General features: G+C 41.0%; 2 protein-coding genes across 15 annotated transcripts in view; one reads left to right on the forward strand and one right to left on the reverse strand.

Annotated features, from left to right (window-relative positions):
- Positions 1-26,470, reverse strand: part of LOC6504725 (uncharacterized protein CG43867) — a 104,379-nt gene that overhangs the window by 16,564 nt on the left and 61,345 nt on the right. For 13 of the 14 annotated variants that reach the window (XM_032453206.2, XM_032453204.2, XM_014904303.3 and 10 more), the window contains one exon: positions 9,818-9,880. In XM_032453206.2, the coding sequence (XP_032309097.1) occupies positions 9,818-9,880 (63 nt within the window). Of the gene's footprint in view, positions 1-4,437; positions 6,061-9,817; positions 9,881-26,470 lie in introns of those variants that run through there. The other variant, XM_032453212.2, reaches the window with a different exon arrangement.
- On the forward strand, positions 11,405-11,872 carry LOC6504776. The gene has a single exon (XM_001966290.4). The coding sequence runs from the start codon at positions 11,442-11,444 to the stop codon at positions 11,817-11,819; it is 378 nt and encodes a 125-aa protein (XP_001966326.1). The 5' UTR covers positions 11,405-11,441; the 3' UTR covers positions 11,820-11,872.

The raw sequence follows: 26,470 nt of genomic DNA on the forward strand, positions 1-26,470 counted from the left end.
AATGCTTTGGGAAATTCTGCTGCTGCTGCTGCTGCTGCTGCTCTGCTGCTGCTGCTGCCTCTGCCTTAGTCTCTGCCATTTTCCGAGGGAAATTCATTGCAGCAGAGCAGCAGCAGCAGCTGAGCTGCCGGGGAAGTTCCAGTGATGCGTGCGAGTTTTATTTTTGGGGTGGCATCGTCATAGAACCAAGGGGACATGGGTTCGGGCCAGGCAGCCAGCCCACCCATCACCCATCACCCACCAGCCATCCTCTTTTATAATCTTTTTTTATATTTAAATATATTTTATTTATTTTCTATGATTTTTGAGGGTTTTTAAGGGTATTTTAGAGGGTTTATTTTCAGTATTTGTTGTTTATAATAATTTGTTAATTTAATTAATAGCTGAGATAATAGAAAAATAGAACTTAAGAGAGAGTTAATGAAATATTTATATATTTATTTGAACAAATTGAAACCTTTAAGACTTGATAAAAAATAATAAAATAAATAAATTAAATACTACTTCTAGAATCTAGATAGATAGTAATAGATTAGTAATTTTTTTAAAAGAAAATAAATAATGAAACCCCCTTTTTCCAATATTACTTTTCACTTTTTCTAATTCCCTAAAAACTATTAATTTTTAATATATTTTTTATAGACCTTTAATTTCAAACATTAATTATTAAAAAAAAGCCAGCAACTTTTTATTGCTTCCGAATTGGAAGAGTCATGTTTTAGTGTCCTGTTTGTTATCCTTGCCCCACGCATGACTCACAGTGTCAATGACTTCCCCAAAAAAAAACAAGACAAATAAGAAAAATAATAGAGAAACGGAGTCCTCCAGCTGGAGACGGATGTCAGTCGGATGAAAGTGCGTGTCATGTGGCGGGCAGCTCTCAAAGGGGAAGCTTCTAAGCGAGACTCCTTTGAAGGATCAGGAGTAGTCTCTGAGCCGAGGGAGGCAGGTGCTCGTTACTTGTCAGATTATGTGTGTTTGTTCAGTGGAAGTTGAATGGCAACAGCAGTGGCGCCATCGCCCCGCCCATTAATCTCTGTTCCGCCAAAAACCTCACCCATTCATTGCCCAAATATGTTTTCATTTCTTTTTTGTTTTTTTTTTTTCTGGTAATACATGGCAACATGTTGGAAAGGACTCGGCTCTTTGGCTGATTGTTTGCGGTTCGGTGTTAACAATTTGCCTGATTAAAGGCCAGGGAGACTGGAGCGATGAGTCAGTGGCGGGGCCATCCATCAGGATGCCAAGGGATTGGCTCCAGACGGCGGTCCTGGGAGGTCCTGTCCTGGATGGCGGCCAACTTTCCCCTAGCCAAGGGTATCCTTTTGATTTCATAACACTCTGTTCCCTTCCTCCAGTTGGATGACCCACCCAAAGCACTGCCTCTCAAGCAGACACTGGAAAGTATCTCGCGGATATCTATCACATCATTTCGGTTTCGGAGTCGCGACTTCTTCACGCTATTTATAAATATTTATGCGGCCCCCAGTCCCCCAGACTCATGTCTTGTGGCTCCATCATCGGTGGAAGTGGATGTGGATGTGGACGTGGAAATGGAAGTGCAAGTCTTCTAAAGAAACTGGCCAGAGCAACTGCAGAGCAAATGATGTCGTCGCCAGCCTGATGCTGATGATGATGAGTTTAAAATAAAGAAAGTCCAATCGCAAAAACCACTTAAAAATGGAGAGGGGGGACAGGGAAGTAATAATAATACTAAGGGGAGTATTGGCTTTTAAAAATAATTGAAAAATATTACTAAAGAGCAGTGGTAGATACTAAGTATTTAAGTCTTTGGAAGATCTTATCGTTAAGACTACTCTTTAAACTCCAAGAGCTCTTAACTTTTATATTTATTTTCATTATATTATAGAACTATAAATAATAGAACTACTATACTATATAGACTATAGACAAGTAGCTACCTTAATCTCAGGTATCTTTTAGATTCTAAGAAGTATAAAAATAATGACTAAAAAGTCTAAAATCTAGTCTCCAAAAACCAATATACCCTAGGTACTAGTATCTGCCACCTAAGTACTAAAGAGTCTAGTCTTGAATAGTCTTGGGGGATAGGCGCATAAAACGCATTACATTTTTCAAATGCAGAGACTGGGATCTGAGATCTGAGGTCTCAGGTCTGAGGCACTGGCTCCATAGCCATAGTATCTACTAAGTATCGCCGTGGAGACGGGAGTCATGTGGGCGAGGAACGACTCCGGGCGAAAGTGGCAACTTGGAGCTGTTAGCTGCGAGCTGAGAGGCCAAAAGACTGGCACTCCGATGACGGATGCATGCATCATTAATTCAACAGAAACAATGTTCACAAACTGAGGGGGGGGGATGGGAGGGAAAGTGGGGACAAAGGTCCGCCAACGCTTTACTTTTTCTATAATCGAAATGCACTAAGGGAAATAATAGGGTAGCGACTAAGAAAATACTCTAGAAGAAGGTGCCTTTATATAGTTTTAGGGTAGAACTAGTTGGGAATTGTAGTGGAAACAAGAAGGAAATAAAAATTTTTTTTAATTCAATTTTTTTTTACTTTAGTAGGTACTGGGATACTGCCCTTTATATAGTTTTTGGCTAGAACTGGTTGCGAATTATAGTGGCAATGAGAAATGAATATAAGAGGTATATTTTATTACAAAACTTAATAGTTTTTAATTACAATTTCCCTTTGTTCATAAAGTACTGGGTATATAGAATACATCAACCATAATTTCCCTTTCTTCGAGTAAACTCTCCTGAAGCAAAAACCATCAGCTACAGGGTATCATTGTGTTCAGTGACTATTGCCAAATGCAATTAACATTGTGGCCCACTTACGAGGCCGCGGATTGGATGGGACTTGGATGATGGAATGAGATGGGATGGGAGTAGGTGCCTGGGTCTGTACTGTGGACTCTGCAATGTGTATCTTTGTATCTTTGCATCTGAAACTGGCGCATCTAATCAATGTTTACAAAGAGATAAATGGCCAGTCAGTGCAAGGAGCCCTGACTCCCCAGATCCACGTGCCTCCTCCATAGTCTCTGCCTCGGGCCAGGCAATCAATCAACATGCCACTGTGCTGCATCATCCCGGTGAATGTGAATGTGAATGCGAATGTATCTGACGGATGCACCCACGTTAATTGAAAGTGCAGTCGAAAGGGTGGTGGTGGGGATTATTCATCATGCAAACAATCAAAGAGTCGACGGATGGCCGATAAGTGGCCTCCAATGGAAGAAATTCAATCAACAGGCGCTGCTGCTGTTGACCCACTTGACAACCACCCCCCCTCACTCCTCTCTCTCTCTGTCCAAAAAGGTTAAAAGTTCAAATGCGAAATGTTTAATTGGATTTCCAATTGGACGGCAGAGGGTATGGAGAGAGGAGGTATGGAGCTTCGATCAAATGGGAGCACTCCGGCCATAAATTATCCGCCATCCAGCCCGATTTTGAAATGCACATAAATTAGTGATCTAAAAATAGGAATTTTATAAAAAAAAAATTATAAAAATTAATACGAAATTTGTCAGGTAGCTGGTCTGCTCAGGTGGGCGGTTTCCAGAAAGGGATTGGAGCGAAACAAATATCTGAAATATGTTTCCAAACTCATAATTCAGTTGGGGGAATGCCTGGTACGGTTTTCGAAAACAGATTTGTCACTGGAAGGCATTAGTTTTTAGAATCTTGAGATTTACAGAGATATATTTTATTTGATCTTATTTTCGAAAAATAAACTGCGGAATTTTGGTTCTATGTTTTGGTTTTTTTTTTTCAGGGAGAGAGCATATTAAGGAATGTTGGGGGAAGTTATTTCAAAAAGGAATTTCATAAAATAGTGCCTGAAATTCGGAGAATCTTTTAGGATTTCAACATATTTTTAATTTTTGTATCTAAAAAAAAACTCTTAAAAATGATTTTTCTATAAAAGATAGATAATAAAGGGAGTTTTTTCAGAAGTAGAAATAAAGAATAGAACCTATTTTAGGGATAAGGGTATTATTTTAAGAAGAAAGATCTCTTTAAAGAAGAACCTGTACTGTAGAGCCTTATAAAGGAATAACAGGTATTATTATTACTTTAAGAAGTCATGAACCCATAGAACAAAACCTATATTAGGGATATATATGGATATTCTGGGGTATTAAGGATGCTTTTTAGAAGGATATATTTCAAGTAGAACCCATAATACAGACCCTATTTGAGGGATATGGGAGAAGGAGGAGGATCTATATAGGGGATATTTAGGGATATATATATTATATTAGGGATGTCCTTCAAAAAGGGATATATTTAAAGTAGAACCCAGAGAACAAAACCTACTTTAAAGATATAAATATTATATTAAGAACTCCCTTGAAAGAGGATCTATTTGAAGTAGAACCTATAAGATATATTATCACCTTCTAGGGATTTAAGAGATCTAATTATCTCTCGGATAGATCTTACCTTTTTCCTATAGTTATCCATTTATGTAAAAAATTATATTCGTTGCTTTTGATGAGAATTTTATCCTTTTTTTTTGAATCAAAAGGATCAAATGGAAGCTAATTTCTTTCTTCGTTGTTTGTTTTTTATTTTTGTTTTTGGTTATTTACTCTCTCTCTCACTCTCACTCTTAGAGATGCTACTTATTACTGTTATTGTTAACTGTTACTTTTACTATTGTTGCTGTTGTTGCTCTTGTTGTTGTTGTCGTTGTTGCTGGTATATCCTTTGTTTGTGGGGAGAGGTGGAGAGGGGAAAGCAAAAGCGACAGCGACGACGCTTTCCCAAATATCCTGCCGTCCAAATTATCATATTTTGTTGTTTTTTTTTTCGAAGGGGGGGTAGCACCTGCGAATTGTTCCTTATCCTTATTCCTTCTTACCCATGTCCTTCCTGAAGGATTCCTAAGGGTTAACTGTTGTTTGTTGTTGCATGTAGCGGCATTTTTGCCCAATTTCTTCGCTTATTTGGATGATGATTTCGCTGATGATTCCATATCCTTGTTATCCTTGTTGTAGATTCTTCGATATCCTGCCGTTCCTTCGTTGTTGTTGTTGTTGTAAATGGACGTTTTGTTGTTGTTGCTGCTGGCGTTTCTTTGGCTTAATTTTGATATGTGTGTTTTTGTTGGTTTTTTTTTGGTGTTTTTGGCGTTGCTTTTACGGTGTCCTTGTCCTTTGTCCTGTGTCCTTTGTGTGGAGGCTTTAAATTGTTTATAATTTTGTAGCTTCCTGCTCTTATTGTATTTTGTCTGCCCTTTGCTGCCACTGGTTCTTCTTCTTCAGCATTTCGCTTTCCTTTCCAGTTATGTCCTTTCTCCGTTTCTTCTTCTTCTTGGGCTTCCTATCCTTCGTCTTCTGCTTCTTCTTCCTCGGCAGTCAGCTGTCATTGACATGTGCTCTCATCTTCGCTCCCGCTCTCTTTCTCACGCAAGCTGTGCTGGTATTTGGCTCTCTCTCTCTCAGCCTCTCTCTCTTTGTGTTTTCTAGTGTTGTAAGCTACCCCCTCTAGCTGTCACGCCGGAGAGGGCGAGAGTAATGTGAATGGCCGCCCTGCTTTGACTTTTTGGTGTTGTACAATGCAATAATGTTATGTTCTTCAAACGAATGAATTTGTTTATTAATTTTTCAAAGAAACAACACACACTTTATGTCAGAATCTGCTTACAGCGTTTACACAATTGGTTTTTGGATTTTTTTTTTGCAGGAAATTCGTCTTGAAAAATCAATTACCACTTTAATTTCCTTCAGATGTGTCTCATCACAGCCACTATTTAACTGTTATGTGTATGTGGGACGTGTGTGCGCGCGCCTTTTACCGCGATGACTTCACCGTTACTCCTCGATTAAGTTTATGGCCGACATTTGGTTTCGAACACTGGCAATTGCCGTCATTTTTTTAAGTAATTGCCAAGTACTTTGAAAGCAAATTAAAAAACAAAATCGTAATTGTAACTTTCGGGTGACAGACTCGCGCAGCTACAAGTCTTCTTTTGCACAATTTGTACGCTCTGCTTTTTGTTACGCTGATTCTTCCCTTCTCGACTGACAGTCCTGTTCTCGCTCTCTTCCACCGAGTACTCTCTCTCTCTTTCACCATTTCTCTCTTGCTTTCATTCAGCTTTTTAGGATTTTTTTTCTTCTATTCGCAAGTGTTGTTGTTTTTTCGGGGTTGTTTTCTCTGTTCGACAGCTGGAGGTCTAAAAAATGCAATTTCTCACGCTTCTCTCAGTTTTCCTAGCACTTGTCAAGCTTTTCAACCCCTACTGGTAACACTGCAAGAAATTACATAAATGTGGTGCAGTTTATAGGGCTGCTTATTGGATTTTTCTGTCATAGTTTTCCATTTTTCTTTTCAGTTTACAGTTTGAGGGCCACTGCCTTTCATCCAGTTTGACACTTATTGGCTTCTTTTTGTTATTGTTACTTGTTTCCGTTTTCCAACACTTGTCCGCCATGTGCTTGGCCCCGCACAGTATGCAACACCTACCGCCCCAACGCTTGGGAAGGGACTTCCCTTCCGAAACTCCTAATTGGCCGCGTCGAGGCATTTCAAAGTGTTCTCGTGTTTACATTTTCGTTTTGTAATGCATAATTAATGCGATAAGGGAGCAGGATATGCGGGCCCGAACCCTTTGCCTCAGTTAACAGTTAACGGCAACAGCTTGTCCTGACAGCCAAGGATAAATAGTCAAAAGGAAGTTGGGAATGGTGGGGGGTGGTGGGCCATGAATATGAGAGCCTGCAACCTCTGACCTTGACAGGACCAGAAGGGTTGCCAAAATATTGACTCAAGGAGTGTGGGGGACTCCCAACATTTTGGAGCCCTCTTTCTTTTGGCATTTAAGGAAATTGAATAAAACTTAAATGGTTATTGTCGGGACTAGTCATTTAGTTCTATTAACTTTTTTTGGGTTTAGGGTTTCATTTTTGTTCATTTGTTCAATAATTTGATAATTGAGGGACAGAAATTTTTTGAGAACTCAGGGCTATTATTGTGCCATTGTGATCAAACTTTAAAGTCTATAATAGAAGTCCTATGGGTTCTATAAATATTAAAAACATAACTTCCATTACGGTCTTTTTTGTGAAAGGACTGGTTCTTGTCTTCAGGACTTGTTGGAAAATCATTTTTTTAAATATAATTTTAATAGTAGTTATTACAGGTATTACACAACAGGTTCTAAATAATATAAAAACACAATTATTTATTTTCAAAAAAAATTTTATAGGAACTATTATGGAATAATAGTTACTTACCAAGAAGTACTAATACTTATAGAGTGTTCGTAGAGTTATATTAAAATAGTGTATAGGAAATACTATATATAAACTATTATTATACTCGTTATGCTTTTTATGATAGAGTCTTTAAGGGTTGTACTCGTTCTCAGACCATTTCAAACTTTCAATCATAGGAAAAGCTGAGTTAATACTTCAAACCCCTCCAGAGAAGCTAATAAAAGCTAATCCAGTAGGCTTTGTTATTCGTAAGACTTCGTCGTATAAAAAAATCCATCAATCATTTTCGAAGCAAGACTCTAACAACCCTCTCAGAACTCCCCTAATAGTTCTAATGAGTTAACCCGTTTTAAAGCCCCACGACGACTAATTGAAGCATAAGTAATGCGGCCGTGTTAACGACTTGGCTAAAAACGCCGTAACTGCCCCCATTCCAGTCCTGGGAAGGGACGAAAAGGGGTTGCCGGGAAGAGCCTGTGGGGGTGGCTAGTTAACAATCCACGTGTTTGTACATGAATTTAATCTCGACGCAAACAAAGTAACAAGAATTCAATTTGTCACAGTGGTTGGGCCCGGTTCCGAGTTCCGGCTTTTTGGGTATTGCGTTCTGTATTCCCGTTACCCGGTTCCGGGTTCCGCATTCCGGGTTCCGGGCTTACTCTACGGCAATAATACGGCGGAGGAGAGCTTGGTGGCTCGAGGTGGCCAAGGAGCCCAAAGGCAAACACTGCCTGCCTGGCAACGGTAACTGAGAGAGATAAGCCCAAGGATCTGGGTTGGTTTGGGAGTTGACTAAAGCACTGAGAGAAAATCTTCTAGGTAATTTATTAAAATATTAAAAGGCAAAGAGCCTTAAGCCTAAAGGATATCTAGGAGTAAGAGCTGGAAAAGGTCTACCTTTGCTTTAAAATTTTATTACAAATTTGTATTATTTTTTTAACAAAATTTTCTCTCAGTGTCTCTGGCATTTTCAAGGTGGGGATGTAAATATTTGCATTTCGCTTGTTTTTTGGGGTGTTGCGTTTGGCAAACCGAACAGCCTCCGGGGACTTGTTAATGCAAACAATGCGCATTTGATATTGAAAGCATCGCCAGGACGACGAGAAAATAAGGAGGCAGGATCAGGTAATCGGAGAGGGGGAGAGATGGAGTGGGGTGTGTGGCTCGTGTGTGTCTATGTCCTTTGCTCCTGATGGGGTAGTTTTATTTTAACCGGGGGAGAAGCTCTGTCTAAAGCTCCGTTTCGCTTGCAACCGCACGAACTCCAACGCAGTGCCTGCATTAATGTTTATTTCCGGTTGAAGAGGTGGGCAGCAAAGGGGGATGGGTATAGGGAACAGGGGACGGGGTACGGGGGATGCTGCCAAGCGACACTGAACGGAAGTCGATTTATGTTCTGTGTACCAAGCTAAACACGATGTGTCATCTGCCATTACCCATGGCCCTTCCCCGGCGCCGAACGAAAAAATCCCAAAATATTCACTACAATTTCTGGGGCGCCGGATAGGGTCCATTGCCAGGACTATATCTTAGGCAGTACACCTTCGATCCTTAAGCGGAATACCTTAATCGATTAGTGGATTGATTCCCCATCAATCTGCATCAAAATCTGGGAACAAAATATTTTTTCAATTTTTTTCATCATTTTCCTGGGGAGACCCCTTCAAAATGTGGGTTTTGGGCCCCTAGCCCCCTTGGAAGGCTATATCTCGGCCAATTCTCATCAGATCCTTGCGGGGGAATACCTTAATCGATTTGTGGATCGATTCCCCATCGATCTGCATCAAAATCTGGAAACAACATATTTTTTCAATTTTTTTCCAAATTTTCCTGGGGAGACCCCTTCAAAATGTGGATTTTGGGCCCATAGCCCCCTGGGAAGGCTATATCTCGGCCAATTCTGATCCGATTCTTGCGGGGAATACCTTCATCGACTTGTGGATCGATTCCCCATCGATCTGCATCAAAATCTGAGAAAAAATATTTTTTCAATTTTTTTCAAAATTTCCCTGATGGTATCCCCTGATGGTACCCCTCGCCCATGTCGAGTCCATATCTCGGCCAATTCTCATCCGATTCTCTAAAGGAATACCTTAAACAATTAGTGGATCGATTCTCCATGAATCTGCATCAGAAACTCCAGTAAAAATAATTTTCGATTTTTGCATGGACCCTTACAGGATAGGGTATCCTTTTTTCATCTAAAAACATGTCTCCATGTTCTGGCAATTGTATATTACGCAATTGTTTTGCTGCCGCCCGAGTTGGTGACAACTTTACGTTGTTTTTCGACCAGCAACTGTTGTGGAGCACAGCTGCTGGCGAACAGCCCCTGTCCGGGCGCAGCCCACCCCCATCGGAAGCCATCAGAAAAAAGAGTCACCTCTTTAATATCACGGAACTTTAAAGCGCTCTTTAATGGTGTGGCTATTGTGCGGAGCTCCTGAAAGACTCCTCTAATGTCTGTTTATCCTTGTTTTAATTCCCACAATAAAAAGGGGGGGTCGGGGGTCGGGGGTCAAGGGTGGCAGAGTGCCAGTGGCTAAAGGGGTTGGGGATTCGGGGGTTGGGTACTAAATGCCAGTCATTTAATGGCTTACCTTATCTTCGGCTTCCTCGGCGCGTTCTTCCGCTTCGATGACGCGCTGTTCCAGCTCCGTTAGCTGAAAATGAAAAAAAAAAAATGCGAAAAGTTGGTTAAAACTCAAGCTGGTGGATGAATATTTTCCTATCTGTTGCAAGTTACTTAAATGCTGGGAATAATGTGGCTAATGTACTGTCTGTTTCGGAGTTAGATTTCATGATTTTTGATACAAAAGTGGGGGGGGGGGGGAAACGATTGTTTCTTATCGGTAATGGTAGAATTATGATTTCTACATGATTTCACAAGGGGGAGTTCAGAAATCTTAAATGTGTTTAAAAAAGTGGAAAGGGTATTGAAATATTTTAAAGTTTTAACTAGAAATAATGGTTTTTTTAAATATTTTTAAATTTATTAATTCTTAATAAAAATAGTTTCTTATTTTTTAGTTTTTTTTAATAATATTTCACAAATAATTATATTTTTTCAAAAAGTTCTTTTTAGCCAAGACACCACACCATTTTCTCTTTTTAGCCAACACTCTCACCTAACCACCACGCTTTTCACAGCGGAGACACTCACCAATTTCCCTGTATTTTCGCAGTTTCTTGGCCGTGGTGAGTAACTTGAACTGTTCCCTAGATGCCGCCAGTGCTTCGGTTTTTGGGGTTTCTGTGTCACAGTTTTCCTATTTTCCGGGGGGAGCGGGATGAAATATCCCCCCAACCCCCAGCCTTATCTATTTCCCGCCACCACCCGCACAAAATAGACACCCTCGCTTATCCATCAATGAATCAATCATGGGAAATGACACACAATTTGCGGTTAATAAGGATAATGCGCTTCGGGCTAATACAATTCATGGCCGTGGGATATATTTTTGCACCTGCTCGGCCGTGGGCTTTCAAAGCCATTATAATAATCATCTTAAACAGGACATTTTTCCGGCTACAAGGATGCGCGCTTTTAACTTCTCAATGACGTGCCATTAAGCCAGGTTAAAAGACATCCGGCTGGGGGTTTTTTTTTTTTTTTTGCTCTTCAAGAGGCACACTCCCCATCTGCCAATTAATCACCCAAGTGGCCTGCGAGAAACAAAAAACGGAGGCCCAAAGACTGGGATATTCCGTTTAAAAGTCCACAGGATTCTCGTCTATTTTGAATGCCTTAAGTGCATTAATTTCCGCTTTTTATGCCATTCAAGTGGCCACTCCGGGAAAGTGGCGGAGGAAAAATGCCATTGATTGATGGCTGTCAAGCTGTTGGGCGATGGAAAATATGGAAAAGCCAACCTCGTTTATCCCACGGCCTTCCGCCTTTCATATTTATTTCAGCACTGATGATGAATAGAGTTCTGCAAGTGGCTTTCATAGGGTTTAGATGATACCTGGTACTTGAAATTCCCCTCGAACACCCATTCAAAGTCATCAAATAATTAAAAATACATCATAGCCTCTCTATAGTTTTGTCTTGAAACCTTTTTGTGAGTCACTCTGGTAGCCAAAAACAGCTGTCGGCCCACCAGAGTACCAGAGCTACTAATCGTGATCATAAAAGAGCAAAACAACAAAAGAAGTCCCTATAAAACCGAAAGAACTTTAGATAAAGCCCAGCAGAATCGGATCCACAGTGGATGAACAGAAATGTGCACTCTCAGCGATTTCTTTTCCTGCATCAGGTCCCAGGGTGGCTCGGACAAAGACTACACCAGTCCGACCCATCGACGGCATAATCTGGACGATGAGTACGAGGAGGTTGGCAAGGACATACGTGAGAACAAGTCCTTGGCCAGAGATCGCCGGCGGAGGAGCGGCAAGGAGAAGCAACGTTCGGCCACACTGCCCAGTGGCATTTCCGGTTTGGGCTCAACTTCCGGCTTTACGAGCACTTGCATCCGTCCTCTGTCCCGGGACTTGCGCATCTCCTATGAGGCCATGGAGCGGTACGATGAGATTTTCGGAGGTCCTGACATCGAGGCTGGCGAGACTTCAACAAACCGACATATTCCAGATCAGTTTTAAGGGCCAGGGGAGATTATATATTTAATATTTTAAAGAGAATATCCATAATAATAAATGTTTAAACTAAATTATGGTGTTTTTTTAATTAAGCTTTTCTGTTTAGAATTTCAGAAATGATTTGATTCAAAAAGTATTAAAATTTAAACAGATTTTAGACCATTTAGTCTCTACAAGTCTTTAATTAACCAATTATAAATATTGACATATATTTTTTGATAAAAACAAACCATCTTAAGGGTGAGTTTTATTTGTTTCTGGGAAGGCGGAGGCAGAAAGTTGACCAAACTAATGGATTAAATGAAAATCTCAAAGGCAGAAAGTTAGGCCTGGATTGGATGGCGTGCGTGAAAAGATTGTGGACTTTAAGGATTGCCTGACTGCCTCCGACTTACACCATAATATATATACATATATGTATATCCCATTAATCCCCATCGAAATATAGGTGGTGTTTGTTGTGTGTGGCAACCAATTTGGTAGTTAATTGAGGGAGAAACAGTTTGAGCTTTAAGCCAGAAACATTTGGCATTAATTGGTAGGGGCTAGAGTAGGAGACTGTTTCTTCAGACACTTTAGACTGGTAACTGGTAACTGGGAAACAACCAAACAACTTTTACAACTTTGCCACAAAAAACAAAGAGACAGAAAACAGAAAACAGAAGAGCAAACAATGAGGGGGCGGAAAATCACCGCGAAGCTGAAACGAGGCGCTCTGGAAAATGTAATTTCGCAGCCACGAATGCAATTCCCCGCAAAACAAATGGCTCACAATGGGTGTTAGTTGCAACTGGTTGTAATAGTGCTACAAAGCCATCCCATCTCACCTCATCCCTGTTATTTAACCCCTTTTTTCCAGGTCCTTCGACTTTCGCCATTAGTCGGTTTAGGTGTCTTTCTGCCTCTTCCCCTGCCGTCGACAAAAAGTTGCGCCGCCGAATGTCGCACTAAAAGTTGTCCTTTTCCCCTCGATTGTGGGTGAATATTTTGGTTTTCTTTTAGTTTTTGTTTTTCACTCAACCGATAACAGTAAAATGGGGTAAAAGGGGGCCACCAAAAAAGGATCTTGATAGTCGGCAATAGCCGCCCATTTCACCTTTAACCGATTGGGAATCGTATCCCACTTAAATGACTTTCTTTTCTCTCTAAATGGAGAAAGTTTTCAAGGGAGTTTCTCTTTTAAAAAAAGGGTTTTTCTATTTTAGATATTTTAAATTTTATTTCAAAAGTTACAGTATTAGAAACAGGAAGTTTTAGTTACTTTGTTGGGATATTTTTCTTGGGAAACCTACTTGGCGTATACGTGATATTTAATTTTTGTTGTAAAATATTTATTTTAAATTCAGACCCTTTTATGTCATTATATTGTTAGTTTTTTTAAACACAATATCTCTCTAGTTTTTACTGAAAATAATAATAAATAAAACTCTGTAATACTATACGTATACGTAATATAATATCAAGTATACGTAAATCCCCTAATGGAAACAAAACAAACTTTCCACTTCAAAAAATCACACTAATTCCCTCTAGAAACTGTCAACAGGAGTTTATAAAATAATTGCAGATTATATTATATTTTATTCATGAATAATAACCATAAACTTGACACACAAAAGTAACATAAATAAGCTTAATTGAGAGAGAAATAAAAGGATAGTTTGCAAAATAAAAACAAAATTAAACCCACACCGACTGAGTAATTTTTGTTTATTTTTTGTGATAATGGAATAATGGAACAATGGAAAGTGTATCCCTTGATCCCTTGATTGGGTAATGTAATATATCTCATTGGAGCAAACATTTTAGGCTTCTGTTTAATGGATTGGGGCACTTGTCCAAATATCGAACGATATAAACAAGTAATCCGATGCCGATTCAGTAATCCGATATGAAATGCGTATATCTGTATAATGCAGTTGACTTTTATGGATTTGAGAGGTTTGTTGGACTGTTTTTGGTTGGCTCCTCATTGGATTGGGTTTGTCGCTTTTTTGATTGCAAAAAGTTAATTAAAAACGTTGTTGTAATTGAATTTTATTGCATTGTTTGTTTGCATTTTGCCTTCTATATTATTTGTATTTGTGTTATTTTTTTTATTATTTATATTCTATCCGTTGTCTGGCCATTATGCCATTTGTTGTCATTTGGTTTTTTGCGATTGCCCGTAATTGGATTATGGCAAAAAAGAGTTTTAATTAAACGAAATGGGCCAGCAGGCAGGCCCTGGCAGCAGGATACTATCTCCTACACCTTCTATCAAATAAACAATTCCGGCAATCGGGGATCATCGAAGCCCTCGTCCTCCCAGTACAACGTATACAGGTTCATCGGATTGAGGATGGTGTGAAAAATCAGTGGCGGAGTGGGTGTGGGCGTCGATGGCATCGAAGAACACGGCTGGAGACTGGGCGAAGGACTCGGACTCGAACTCGAAATCGGACTCGGGCAGGGAGTCAGGGTGAGAGTTGGGGATGGGGTGGCCATCCGGGGCATCGGTGATTGCACTTTGATTATGATAATCTCCGGTGATTTTGGCCATTTGGCGGTGTCGTAGGGCAGTGGCGGCGGAAAGGGGTAAACGGGCGGCTCCTTCTTCCGGCAACTGCCGAACCCACCACACCCAAACAGATTCACCAAGAAGCCCAGGAACATCTTACAACTTTTCGCAATGTCTGCTGGCCAAGCACTGACTCGGACCGGACAAGTAGAACTCTGTGGGTAGACTCCAATCTCCAATCCCCAATTCACAATCCACAGCACAGCACCACCTGCATCCACAACAGGCACTATGTACACTTTAATATATATTTACTTTGGATTTCAGTAATCAGAATTCGTAAACGGATAGATTACCAAAACCCTTTCATTGGGCAAATGACAAAATTAATTAAAATTAAAATTAAATGTCGCTCGTTGCCGTTGATTAAGGAGAGCGATCATGCATTATTCATTATACATTATTTGATGGCGCATCATGGAGGGCCCTCCACTCTCCACCGTCCACTCTCCACTGTCCACTCTGCAAAATCCACTGGACTCCACTGGGCGTATCGGGAAACGCATTAATGTACTTATGCAGTTATGCACATATCTGCATGGAATGCCCATTATAATTACATTTATGCGCGCCCATCAAATTCAATGGGGCTAGAGCATTTGCATAACGAATCCACCCAACGTCCTACCCATCCTTTTAATCTTTTTTATTTTGTCTTTTTGCTGGGCACTCATTAAAGACTCGTAAAGACACAATGATTCGGGACATTTGTTTCAGGAAATCCCAAAATACTCTTTCTTTACAAAAATACTTGGTATTTACAGAGATTTTAAGGGATATTCTCTTGAGCGGACAGCTAGCGGACAGGGATATTTGGGTGTATTAGGTAGAGAAGAGCTAATCCTATAATATTTTATTATTTGTTATAAAATAATTAAAGTTTATTCATCGAATTCCTAGTAAAAACACCTCTAAGAAGCCTAAATCTGTTCTGATATTCTCTTGAGCGGACAACTTAGCGGACAGGGGCCTTGGAGTGACAGAAATATCTAGTTTTATGAAATCTAGAAACAAATTGAAGTTTAAGAACCAAGTTCCAAGACTCTAGACCTCATAGAACCCCAACTCCTTTATAATACTCTCCATAGCGGACAGAAAAGCGGACAAAACCTAGTCCTGACTCAAAATAAGCTCTCCTTCACAGCTAATTAGGTAACCCCCTTGGAAGGGTATACAGAAAAGAGCAAGACAGAGCCCAGAAAGAGACAGAAAGGTGGGAAAGAGAGGGAAGCACTTAAGGTCGAGGTGAATGCATCGGCAAATGGTGCCTGGCACGTTCAAAAATTCAATTTTTTCGCCGTTCATGTTTGTTTTTCGTGACCGTCTCGCTCGCACCCAGCACCCAGAACCCTTCACCCTTCACCCTTCACCCAGCTTAACGGTCAATTTAATTGCGGAAAGAAGAAGAGTTAAATGAGGGGAAGGAGCCAGGACCTTCTCTGCCATCACCCCAGCCCCCCAATGACAAAAACAATTTGCAATCTCTTAATCACACTCACTCACTCAACATTACTCGCTACTCCCTGCAGCTGCAAGGATGTCCTTCCTCTCTCCATCTCTTTTCTTTATAAATATCTCCATCCTGCTCTGTGATTTTAATTATGCTTAACAAGCTGAAGATGAAGAAGCAGAAGATGGTAGAGTCCTGGTAGGAAAAGCGGAAACGGAAACACCAGCTGAGGAAGACAAATGAAGGCCACAAGTCTTCTGGGCAAGCCATCATTCCACATTTCATATTTCACATTTCACATTTTCCATTTCCCATTTCCCATTTCACACTTTATGCATTTTCATTTTATTAATATCTTCACACCGTTTAATTATTTTAAATACAATATAGAAGACAGAAGGTTTCTTAGAAGCAGTCTTTTCTTTTTATTCTTCCAGCTTGCAACTCCTTGTTGCATTGTTTGTTGCTCTTTTGGTAGCCACTGGATGTTAAGCCATTGTTTGCCTTTCTATCCTTTCATTCTTTTTGCGAAATGAGGATCCAACTCCTCCAAAGGACTCTAAGCTTCTATTGTGGGGGCTTCACAAAAAAACAAAACAAAGTAACAAAAACACTAACCCTTATGTCCAACATTGTGCTTTCAAAGTGTCCGCTTGTGAGAGGTTTACTTAGTTATTCTGTTTGGTTTGGGTATTTAATGAACAAGGGACTATGATAGTGTATATTACAATATATATACTATATATATATACTATAAGTAAGATACTACTCGATTTATCCCAAAAATACAAAATTTGTCCGTTAAAAGTGTCCGTTAAGGAGAGGATTACTTAGTACTTCTCTCATTTTTAGATATTTAAAGAGCAGGAGACTGAAATATATGTCAGAAGATGCCTATAGTTGTTATTTTTTGCATTTCCTAAGAAGTAAAACAAACTGTGTCCGTTAAAAGTGTCCGTTATGGAGAGGATTACTTAGTTCTTCTCCCATTTTTAGGTATTTAACTACCAAAAAGAAACTAAAATGTATTATATATAGGAATAACCCTAAGATACTATTATAACATTATATTGTTATGCAAAAAAAAAAGAGATAAACCCTGTCCGCCAGGTGTCCGTTGGCCAGAGGATTGGCTAGTTTCTCTCCTCTCCTGGCCAGTGACTTAAATTTATTGCCTTCCCGGGCTATTGTTTATATTTTTCTGGCTATTCCCGGTGCGCTTTCGCATTTTGCATAATTAAGAGATAGTAACTGGTGCGTGCTAAGCGTATGGAGCTCTCCAGCTCCCTCCTAATGGAACTTTATATTAATTGCCTGGCATTAAGCTTTAAAGAAAAGAAAAAAGAGACCTGTTTAAATGGCTGAAATAATAATGGTTGGTTGGCAGGATGGACAAGATGAGTGACTGAAAAGTAGGCCACCTATGGCGCTTTTTTCTCTTTTATTTTTTTTTTTGGGAAAATTCATGTCAATTGCATGAAGGCCAGTCCTCTAGAAAATAAATAAAACGCACCATGGCCGCCACTTTTCTTTCTCTCTCTCTGTTTGTGGTTTTTTTTTTTTTTCCATTTTATTTTTATTTTTTTTTTTTTTGGCTTTAGGTCAAGTGGAAAGAACCAACAAGCACAACAAGAATAAACCACAACATGAAAAAGTAGGTTAACATGGGTTAAGGTGTGTCATTAACTTGCCACCAACACACACACACACACACACTCTCCCCAAGGGGGGGGCAGTCCATGGGTTTTATCTCCACTTTACATGCCACATGCCACACAAACTCATTATTGATTTAAAATTTCCTCTCAAAATTTCGAGTTTAAGAAAGCATAGTTGGCTGAGCAGCTTGATGGCAAGTCACTGGAGGTCCTTAATTCGCTCGTTGGGATCCTGATAATGTACCAAGGACATGACGGCAGATGCAGTTGCACCTCCCCGCCGGGGCACCTGCTAATTAGGCAGCTTTAAGCAGCCGTGGAAGTTAAGCCCATCATCCAAATTGACGCAAATTGGCAGGAGAGGCGAGTACACATCGCTTGCAATCAGATTAGACAATGTTGGCATCGCATCATGTCCTGGTTCTCGTCCTGGCAAGGACATGAAAAATAAAAGCATGAATTCCAGCCACGCAGCTGCGTTCAATCATGACGCACGGATTAGGACTCAGGTTAAAGATTAACAATGCCAAACAGGAGCGACAGGATAGACATGGCAGACAAAAGGAGAACGGGAAGGATAACGACTGGGATCTATCTAAAAAAAAAGAGAAAAAATGAAAAAAGGACAGCAGAAGGATGCCATCAGCTAGTTAGACAATAAGGTTTGCTCACGTCACTCCCACTATTAGTTGGGGGAAACGAAAGGAAGCAGCTCAAAGGACAATGGCAAGATCAAAGGATGCTTTAAGGCGAATATTTAAAGTGACACTTTATAATTCGAAACATTCTGTGTAATCTAAGATCTGTAATCTGGGTGGGTTGATTTATGATGTCTAACCGGTGTCTAGAGGGTGTGAAGAGTTTGATGAACGCACTCGAAAGCCATTTGTCATAATGCCCGGGGCACGGGGCTCGAAATATGTATATCCCAAAGCTATTAGCACTTGATAGCAAGGACTCAAGGACTCGGTCTAAGCCTGCGAAAAGTAAAGAGAAAGAAGGCCCAAAACAGCTTCAGATAAGGATAACAAAAGGAGAACGACAGCGACAAGGACGAGGACTTGAAGGAAGATTTACAGACAGTCGAGGAATAACAATTAGTGCATACTTTTAGGCTCAAGCAGAGAGAGAGCTACGATAGCGAATATCCTGCGAAGAACATCCAGGACAAAGAACAAGAGTCCGCGCAATAATCACAGGCAAGTGCTGCATATTTATAGGCGCAATCAAGTTAATTGCACAAAACATCAGTGCCCAGATAGCACTCACACACAATACAAAGGACTACCTTTTATTGGTCCCTTTTTTTTCCATACTAATTAAGTTAATTGTGGGCAGTTAGAAGCCGGAGAGGAGAGTCCTGAAGGAAATGTAATTGCCACTCAAAAGTTCAATGCATTCATGGGGCATGGAACCGCGTCTGCGACTCCCTCTTCGTTTTCCACTTGTCGAAGGTCCTTGAAGAATTTCTTGAATATAATATTTGGCTAACTGGCAAAACTCTTGGCTTGACTCTTGGCGGAATTATGCAGAAAACAACTTCAACTCAATTCATGATTCTTCACTTTTAAGAGTGGAAGCCACAACTCTTGGCCACAACTGCACTGAGAACTATTTCCATAAACTTGGCACATGGCTTATATCCTTCTCCTAATAACTCTATAAGTAGGAGAGTATAGCCCTGACACTATTATTTTCTTATCTTGAGGACTCTATAAGTCGAAACCACTAGGATCAGTCGACTATATCCTATTGAAGGACTTTTGCAGGCTTTTGCAGGCAAGACTGCCAACAAATCTCTTAATTCCTAGACAAATCCATTCGGAGTCTTTCCATTTCCATTTCAATTACAATTTTTGCCCTTTTCTTTTTTTTTGAGGCATTACCTTGCTTTCGGTATCCTTGCCAGTGCATTCCCTAGTCCCTGTGGTGAATTTCAATTATCCTTGTTTGGGGTCCAGTCCATCTATTCCTTGCATTTTCATTTTCATTTTCATTTCTCTGGGCTAGCTCCTTGTATTTCATTTTCAGTTTTATGCATGAGACGCCCTCGCCATCGCCATCGCCATCGCCATCGTTGCCTAGTTTTTCATTCCGAACCAAAAATTCCCTATTTTTGTGCTGCCATTTTTTCCATTTCTCTCCTTCCAGCCAGTTCATCTTCTTGCTGGCCATTTACGCTGTAAATTGTTTGCATAAAATAGACCAACTAGCTGGGGAGAGATCCCATGGCCTAAACAAAAAAAAAAAAAAAAAAAAAAGGAAACAAAGACCTCTAGCCATTTGTTTCCGGGGCCGCCCCAGCATTAAAGTCCAGAGTCTCGGGTCTTAACTTTTGGCGCGGCTTATTTGTTCTTCCAGATTAAGTTTCAAATTGATGGGCGTTTTCATTTCATCCGCCAGGATGCGGCGACATGAGGGTGAGGAGTGCCAGTGCCATAGTTTCTCCAACACCACCGCCACAAACACCTCCGAAAAAATCCTTATGTCTCTGCCCATCATGAGGACAGGACTTGCAGGCAGAATTTTATAGGTTAGCACGACTTTTTAAACTCTTTCAACTCAGTGTGACCTTGCCATGCCACGGAATGTGGAACATTTCATTCCCAATTTATTCCATCTTCTGATTCATCATCTTGATTTTCTTTTCTTTCAAAGTTACAATCACTTGAGCACAAAGTCACCGAATATCAGTTTAGTTGTAAATTTCTGAGTTGCTACCTGAGTTTGTTTTTGGTTTTGTAGCTTGTAGCTTGTAGTTTTTGTATTTTGGAAAAGCTAAAACTACAGTGGCATACCTGCCCACAAAGTGGGAAACCAGGGGAGAAAAAAAAGTTTTGTTTGTGAGTTTTTGTGGCGGCGTGTGAAGGCAAAGAAAAACTTGCGCATAAAATTTCCATATCAGCAATTTTATTTGCAACAATTTGGCAACACTTTTGTGCAGCTTTGGCTGCCGGTGACGTATCAATTTCCGCTTGATTGCATTAAAAAAAAAAACACAAAATATTTCACTGGGTGGGGGTAGGGTGGAGGGTTTTGCTTTTGAGAGAAAACGCGGCAAAAGTTTTCCCTTTTTCCGTTTTCCGTTGCCGAATCGTATTTTGTTGGTGGCGCAAATGAAGTTTTTCGGCTGCAAATACGATTTTGCGGCAAACGAAAATCGAAAATAAAGTTAAAAATTTTACGTTTTACTTGGTTGTAAGTATCTGGGCACCCATTTTTCCTTTTTTCCATTTTCCCGGCCCCGGTGTGGGTGCAAAAAAAAAAAAAACAAAAAGTTTGCGACTGCGGGAAAGTTTGGCGGCGAGTGCAAAAGTTTACAATTTCTGCACACAGTTCGCCTGCATACTTTCCTGCGCCCGTGTCCGTGTCCGTGTCCGCGTCCGCATCCGCGTCCAAGTTTAAAGGTTAATGATACCACAAAATAAGTTAAGGACCCCCAAGAAACACACGCAAGGAAATAATGCTCCTGATTGGATTTGTGCAGTGATGCGGCCACGTTCTCTATGTTTGCTACGTGCTGCAGTTGCAGGATAGGGAGAGGGAACGACGACAAATTGCCTGTGTGACCAGGTTAGCGTGTGAGGCACGGTGAGCGAGTGTGACCCTGCATAGCGACGGGGAAAACGAATCACGCTGCAATTACGGTAACTATTTACAGCCAATGCCAACAAATTTGATTCATTTTCATAATAATAAAGCAAGTAGTGGCATTGCTACCATTAGATAAATTAAGGAGAAGTGACTCCGATGGTGGGGTTCTCCGCCCATGAAATTTGCCAGTTTATCCCTTTGTTCTTGCCTGTCATGTTCTGGCATCCTTTAAACGCATTTGTGCGAGTAACAAATGGCAAGCCAACAGATGTCAGTGAGCATGTGCTCCACACCCTAATACCTTGTCCCACACATACACTTTTAGAAGGAAGAAGGTGCGGTGTCCTCGAAGGCTTCCTTTCTACTTTCTACTTTCTACTGGAAAGCTCCTTCCTGTTGGCCCCGCTCTTGTTTATTGTTAGCTTAGTGAACATTTAATTGTTGTTTACATTTGTATTTTGGTTTATTTTGCAGCACTTTGTTGTCGCTCCCTCTCAATTTCGTCCGCAGAGTCTGTCCTCGGTGCTGTTTTTTAATAAGATTCCAGGGGCCGTGTGGAGTGAGCGCGAAATTTACATTTTAATTTCTTTTAATTAAAAAAAACACAGCGAAAAAGTATTAAAAATAAAATACATTAGAGTGCTTCCTTCCGTCGCTCTTTACCTTATGTCCTTTGTTGTCCTTTGCGATTGACATTAGCAGAAAAAAGGAAAATAAAAACGGAAACGGTGACAGCTGTCAATATTAAATTTTAAAGGATCTTCACTCCAAGAACGGCGGGAGTCCACCAGGTGAGAAGTACAACGAGTTACCAGGGAGAAAGGGAGAGATTCAACAGAAACAGATGGTGACCCAGTTGATTTAAACTTTGCTTTTGAAAAAAAAATAAAGTTCAGGGGTCGAATCTCAAGGCTTTTGAGTTTTATTTCCAATTATTTTAATATTTGAAGTGTTTAGTAAATCAGAGTTCGGGTCACGTTGGGCCATAAACGTTGGAATGCTTTGAGGAATTTTTGACAGTTTCAGAATGTACACATTCATTAGATAAAAGCCCCTTAAGGACATTCAGTGACCCCTTGATATGTCCTGCAAATGCATTTTCGAACAAACAAACAACCGAAACAAACAAATTGCGGATGCACTTGAGACTTTGAAAAACAAATCGCCTCTGAAAGCTGGCCAGGATGGGGGCAGGAAGTGCTTCATCACATTCTACACAACTCCACTCCACTCCACTCCAGTCCAGGCCAGTCCAGTCCAGTCCAGTCTACTCTACTCTAGAATTACCCATGCCTTTCTCTGTCTAACAATTGTCGCACGTAATTTGGTTTTGGTATCTCAATTTCGGTTCTCCAAGGGATGTTTTTGGGGAATGCCAAGCGAAGGACATAGCCAGGACATATAGGAGTCTGGAGAAAGGTGCAGCGACGAATCAATTTCTGACATATGGCCTGTCAATGAGCTTTGACGTGTGGCAGGCCCAAGATAAAAGGATGTGTTCGGTTCGGCCTGGGATATGCAACAGTGTGGCCAGGAGCCAGGAGCCTGCCAGGACACTAAACAAACATGACACCAAACGGAAGAGGATACCCAGCATTGCACTGAACTAAACTGGACTTGAACTTCACAACTTCATTAAGGTAGCAAGGCAGGACAGGGCAGGGCAGGACAAGGCAGGCAGTTTTAAATTTTCTTTTTGGCATTGAGAATTTTCCATTTCACTTTGTATCTTTTGCGGGGGAATTTCCGGATTTCTACAGTATTTATCTTGAACATTTTTCAACCGAAACATTCAAACACATCTGTGGGGAAACATTTTGCGCAAATTGAAGTATTTACCTTTTTTGGTCAAGGCAATGGAAACTATCCACGTGCCACTCCACTACACCACACCACTATACCACACTCACTTTAGAATTTCTCCATTTCAGCTTCATTTGCTTTATGTAAATTTTTCAGCACCACCACCACCACCTCTGGTGTTCCAGGCTCCCATGCTTTCAGTGTTATTTCCCAGTGCTTTTACGGACTTGCAGTCCTCTCCCCTGCAGTCCTTTTACGGTGGTTGGGAGCCACGTTCCTCACCTGTCAGCCAGTTGCCACCCGGGCGCAGCCATTTGTCTCACTTCCCTCCATTCCCGGGTACATCCACTGGCATCCATTGTCCAACAAAACGTTGCGTAAGCGTTTGCCAAAGTTAAACCATGGCAGAGCTGCATCCTCTATCCACTATCCACTATCCCCGGCACCTAACCCCGTATATAGTTTTTTGTCCGCCCTCTCCTCGGAGGAAAGGCACTAAGTGACTATCGCTTACTGGCGCGGCACATGTCTGCACGTTTATTTCTGAATGCTTCGTTTTCGGTGCTTCTTGGCTGGAAATTGCATTGCTGGAACTTCTACACCTCCTCCTACACCTCCTCCCCAGTCTCATCAGCTAGCTCCAAAAAAAAAAATAAAGAAAGAGAAGAAAACTCCAGTCTTGGCCATCCATTTGTTTCTTGAATTGCGGTGTGGTATGTTTCATTTTCAATTTCCATGCCATTTGCTTGTGTTTGGGAAGATTTCACTTTGGGATGAGAGTCTTTTCGAAAAAAAATGCAATCTAGACCCTTTCAAGTGTGACCAAAAGTTCAATAGTCATCTCTACTCGACAGTGTGACCATGCTATGTAGCGGAATTGAAACAGTTAAAAGCCTATAATAACATTTTCCACCGAAATGGCACAAACTTCGATTTCCGTTGAGCCAAAAATGGCCAGAAAAAAAAGTTGGAAACAACTTTTTTATTAAGTCATTTCGTCGTTAGCCGAGAGCGAGAGGAAACCGGAAGCCGGCTGAAAATATAATCATAATAAAAGCGAAATTAAATAAAATGAAAAGTCATGAAAAACATTTGCACTTGTTCAAAAAGTAAGCACAACAGAATCGTTTCGCCGCGTGGGCGTTTTTCAGTTTGGCCTGTTCCAGGATGTCCATTAGCCCCGGTTGGAACGAGACCCAGATACGATGGGAGGTAGGTGGTAGGTAAGACAGGAGTCTGTCATTAAATATTTACTTGGCGCTCTCATTTCTTTTACTTAGGCAATGGGATTCGCCGAGAGTTGCGCTGCCATCGCATTCCATTAGCCAACATCCCGCTCCCGCCAGCTCCTTCTAAAAATATATATATATGTATGGAGAGGGCGTAGTATATCCGCTTCTGGGCACAAGCCAGATAAACATAACCGTTTCGTTTTATGAGCAACAATCATTGCTTTTGATTGCCATCCTGATGGCTTCAGCTTCCACCTACAGACGGACCTACAGGGCCTTCTTCTTATCCTGGCGAAGGTGTAAAATGCCGCATTGCTTAAATTTTTTATGGCTCACGCCTGCCAGGCCTCGACTCTGGGTTCTGGGTTCTGGGCTCTGGTCTGGGTGGTTATTGTGTCGTTCTCATGATTGAAACTCATTTGGCTGGTCCTCCATCCTCCATGTTGTCCTCCAGGAAGGATCCGCCTGGCCAAGTGCCACATGGCTGTTAAATTGATTGCAGGACAGGTGTGTAAGGACACGGCACACTCTCCACCAGCAATTGTTGCTCTCGATTTTGGATTTTAACTGTGATGGACACTCATTAGTTTTGGTTGCGGTTTTTGGGGTTTCTACCTTCCAGGTTTTCCCTGCAAATTGGCAACAATATTCTGCACTTCTCGGTGGCCCAAAAGGCACAAGGAAATTGGCTAAGAGCAGTTTTGGTCAGCAGTTAGGAAGCAAACAAGTATAGGAATTGTGTTTAAGATTCTCCGTTTAAGACTATCCTTTGAAGTTCTTGAGAATATTTATAATGAATAAGGGAAAAGTGATTGTGAGACTGAAAAATTGACGAGATTGATGAGAGCCAACTATCAAGTGACAAGTCTGTGAAGAAAAGCTCGCGATTTTCCTCGAGAGTTGTATCAACTTTAATGAAATTTCCTTCATATTAAGCTGAAACTTCCGAGCTGGAAAGAAAACGACGGAAAAGCGAAACGACCAAGGAGAAAAGAAAAAAAAAGTGGAAAGAAAACTCTGCTTCCTTTTTAATTTCCGTTTTTATGCGTTTGCCTCAAGGCGTGGGGGGGGAGGGCAACTTCGTGCAACAAACACCTGGCCAGGTGAAAACGCTGATGTTGCAAATTAGAGAACTTCCTTCCACAATCTCACTCTCTTTCGTCCTGTCCACTATTCCGCTGACTGCCGCTGATGATAAGCATAAAATTATCGACACAAAAGCAAAATTTGTGTAATAAAAATTTTAATTATGTGTATTTCTCGTTTTTTTCGCCGAAAGCGATGACAGCGTTCCATCACACTTTTCAAATTACGGAGCCGCACAGACAAGCGGACTGGCGGACAGACGGACAAGCGGACAGGCGGATAAAAGGACGGAGAAGGACACAGGCAGAGATACAGGGATACGGATAAAAGTACGGATCCTGGGCTATCATTGTTGGAAATTTATGCAAATCGGTTTTGAGCCCCCGACTATCCCACGCCGCCCACTGAATTAAAAGTGAAGTGTTTCAACTGCAGGAACAATAGGTGGACAGGGGGGTAGGTGGACCAAAAAAAAGGGGGGCCTTTAAATGAATTTTTAAATAAAAAAAAATTATAAAGAATTTAATTCCAGGAAATACTACTTTTCAGTGATAAATACATCACTAATTTCATGCTAAAACCCCCCTTTGTAAGCCCCTGCCTTGCCAGACAGAGTCGGCTTGGAGAGGGGGTGGAGTAGGACAGACAGATAGTCCTAGAAAGAGACGGCTGTCCGAACGATAGAGACAAAGGCAGCCAAACGATTAACGCTTTTAATGAGCACTAAAAACTCGCCTACGCAATTATGAGATAGCACCACCCCCTAGACCCCTAGATGTGGCAGGGTGGGCGTGGCAGGCAGTGAATTGGACCAAGGCGTGGCTGGGTGAGGCGCGTGATTGCCGGCGGTGAATAAAGCAACGATATCCATAGACGACCGAAAGATAAATCCAAAAAAAAACACAAAAGGAGGTGGCAGGCAGAGGCCCAGGAAAGTATGCTTTAAAAACAGGATAAGCAGGGAAATTTAAGAATTTTGTGGGGAAAAATTATAATAAAAAGGATATATCATAAAAGGACTAAAGAGAAAGAGTCTCCACTAATCTCTAAGCATTTTGTTAATTAAATTTGAGAATAATCCCGAACATCCTTTGGACGACTTTGATTTTCAAGGCTACGTGCCAACTGGCAAACAGGATTCCATTCACAATTTAGTCCTTTTAGCGTGTATCCTTTCCACCACGACTATTCAAAATTCAATCAAATGCATTTTTCTGCTCTCAGACAGACTACTTCCACTGGAAATTTCATTTGTGCGATCCCATTCCCAT

Source organism: Drosophila ananassae, chromosome XL (assembly GCF_017639315.1).
Source record: "Drosophila ananassae strain 14024-0371.13 chromosome XL, ASM1763931v2, whole genome shotgun sequence".
Lineage (NCBI taxonomy): Eukaryota > Metazoa > Arthropoda > Insecta > Diptera > Drosophilidae > Drosophila > Drosophila ananassae.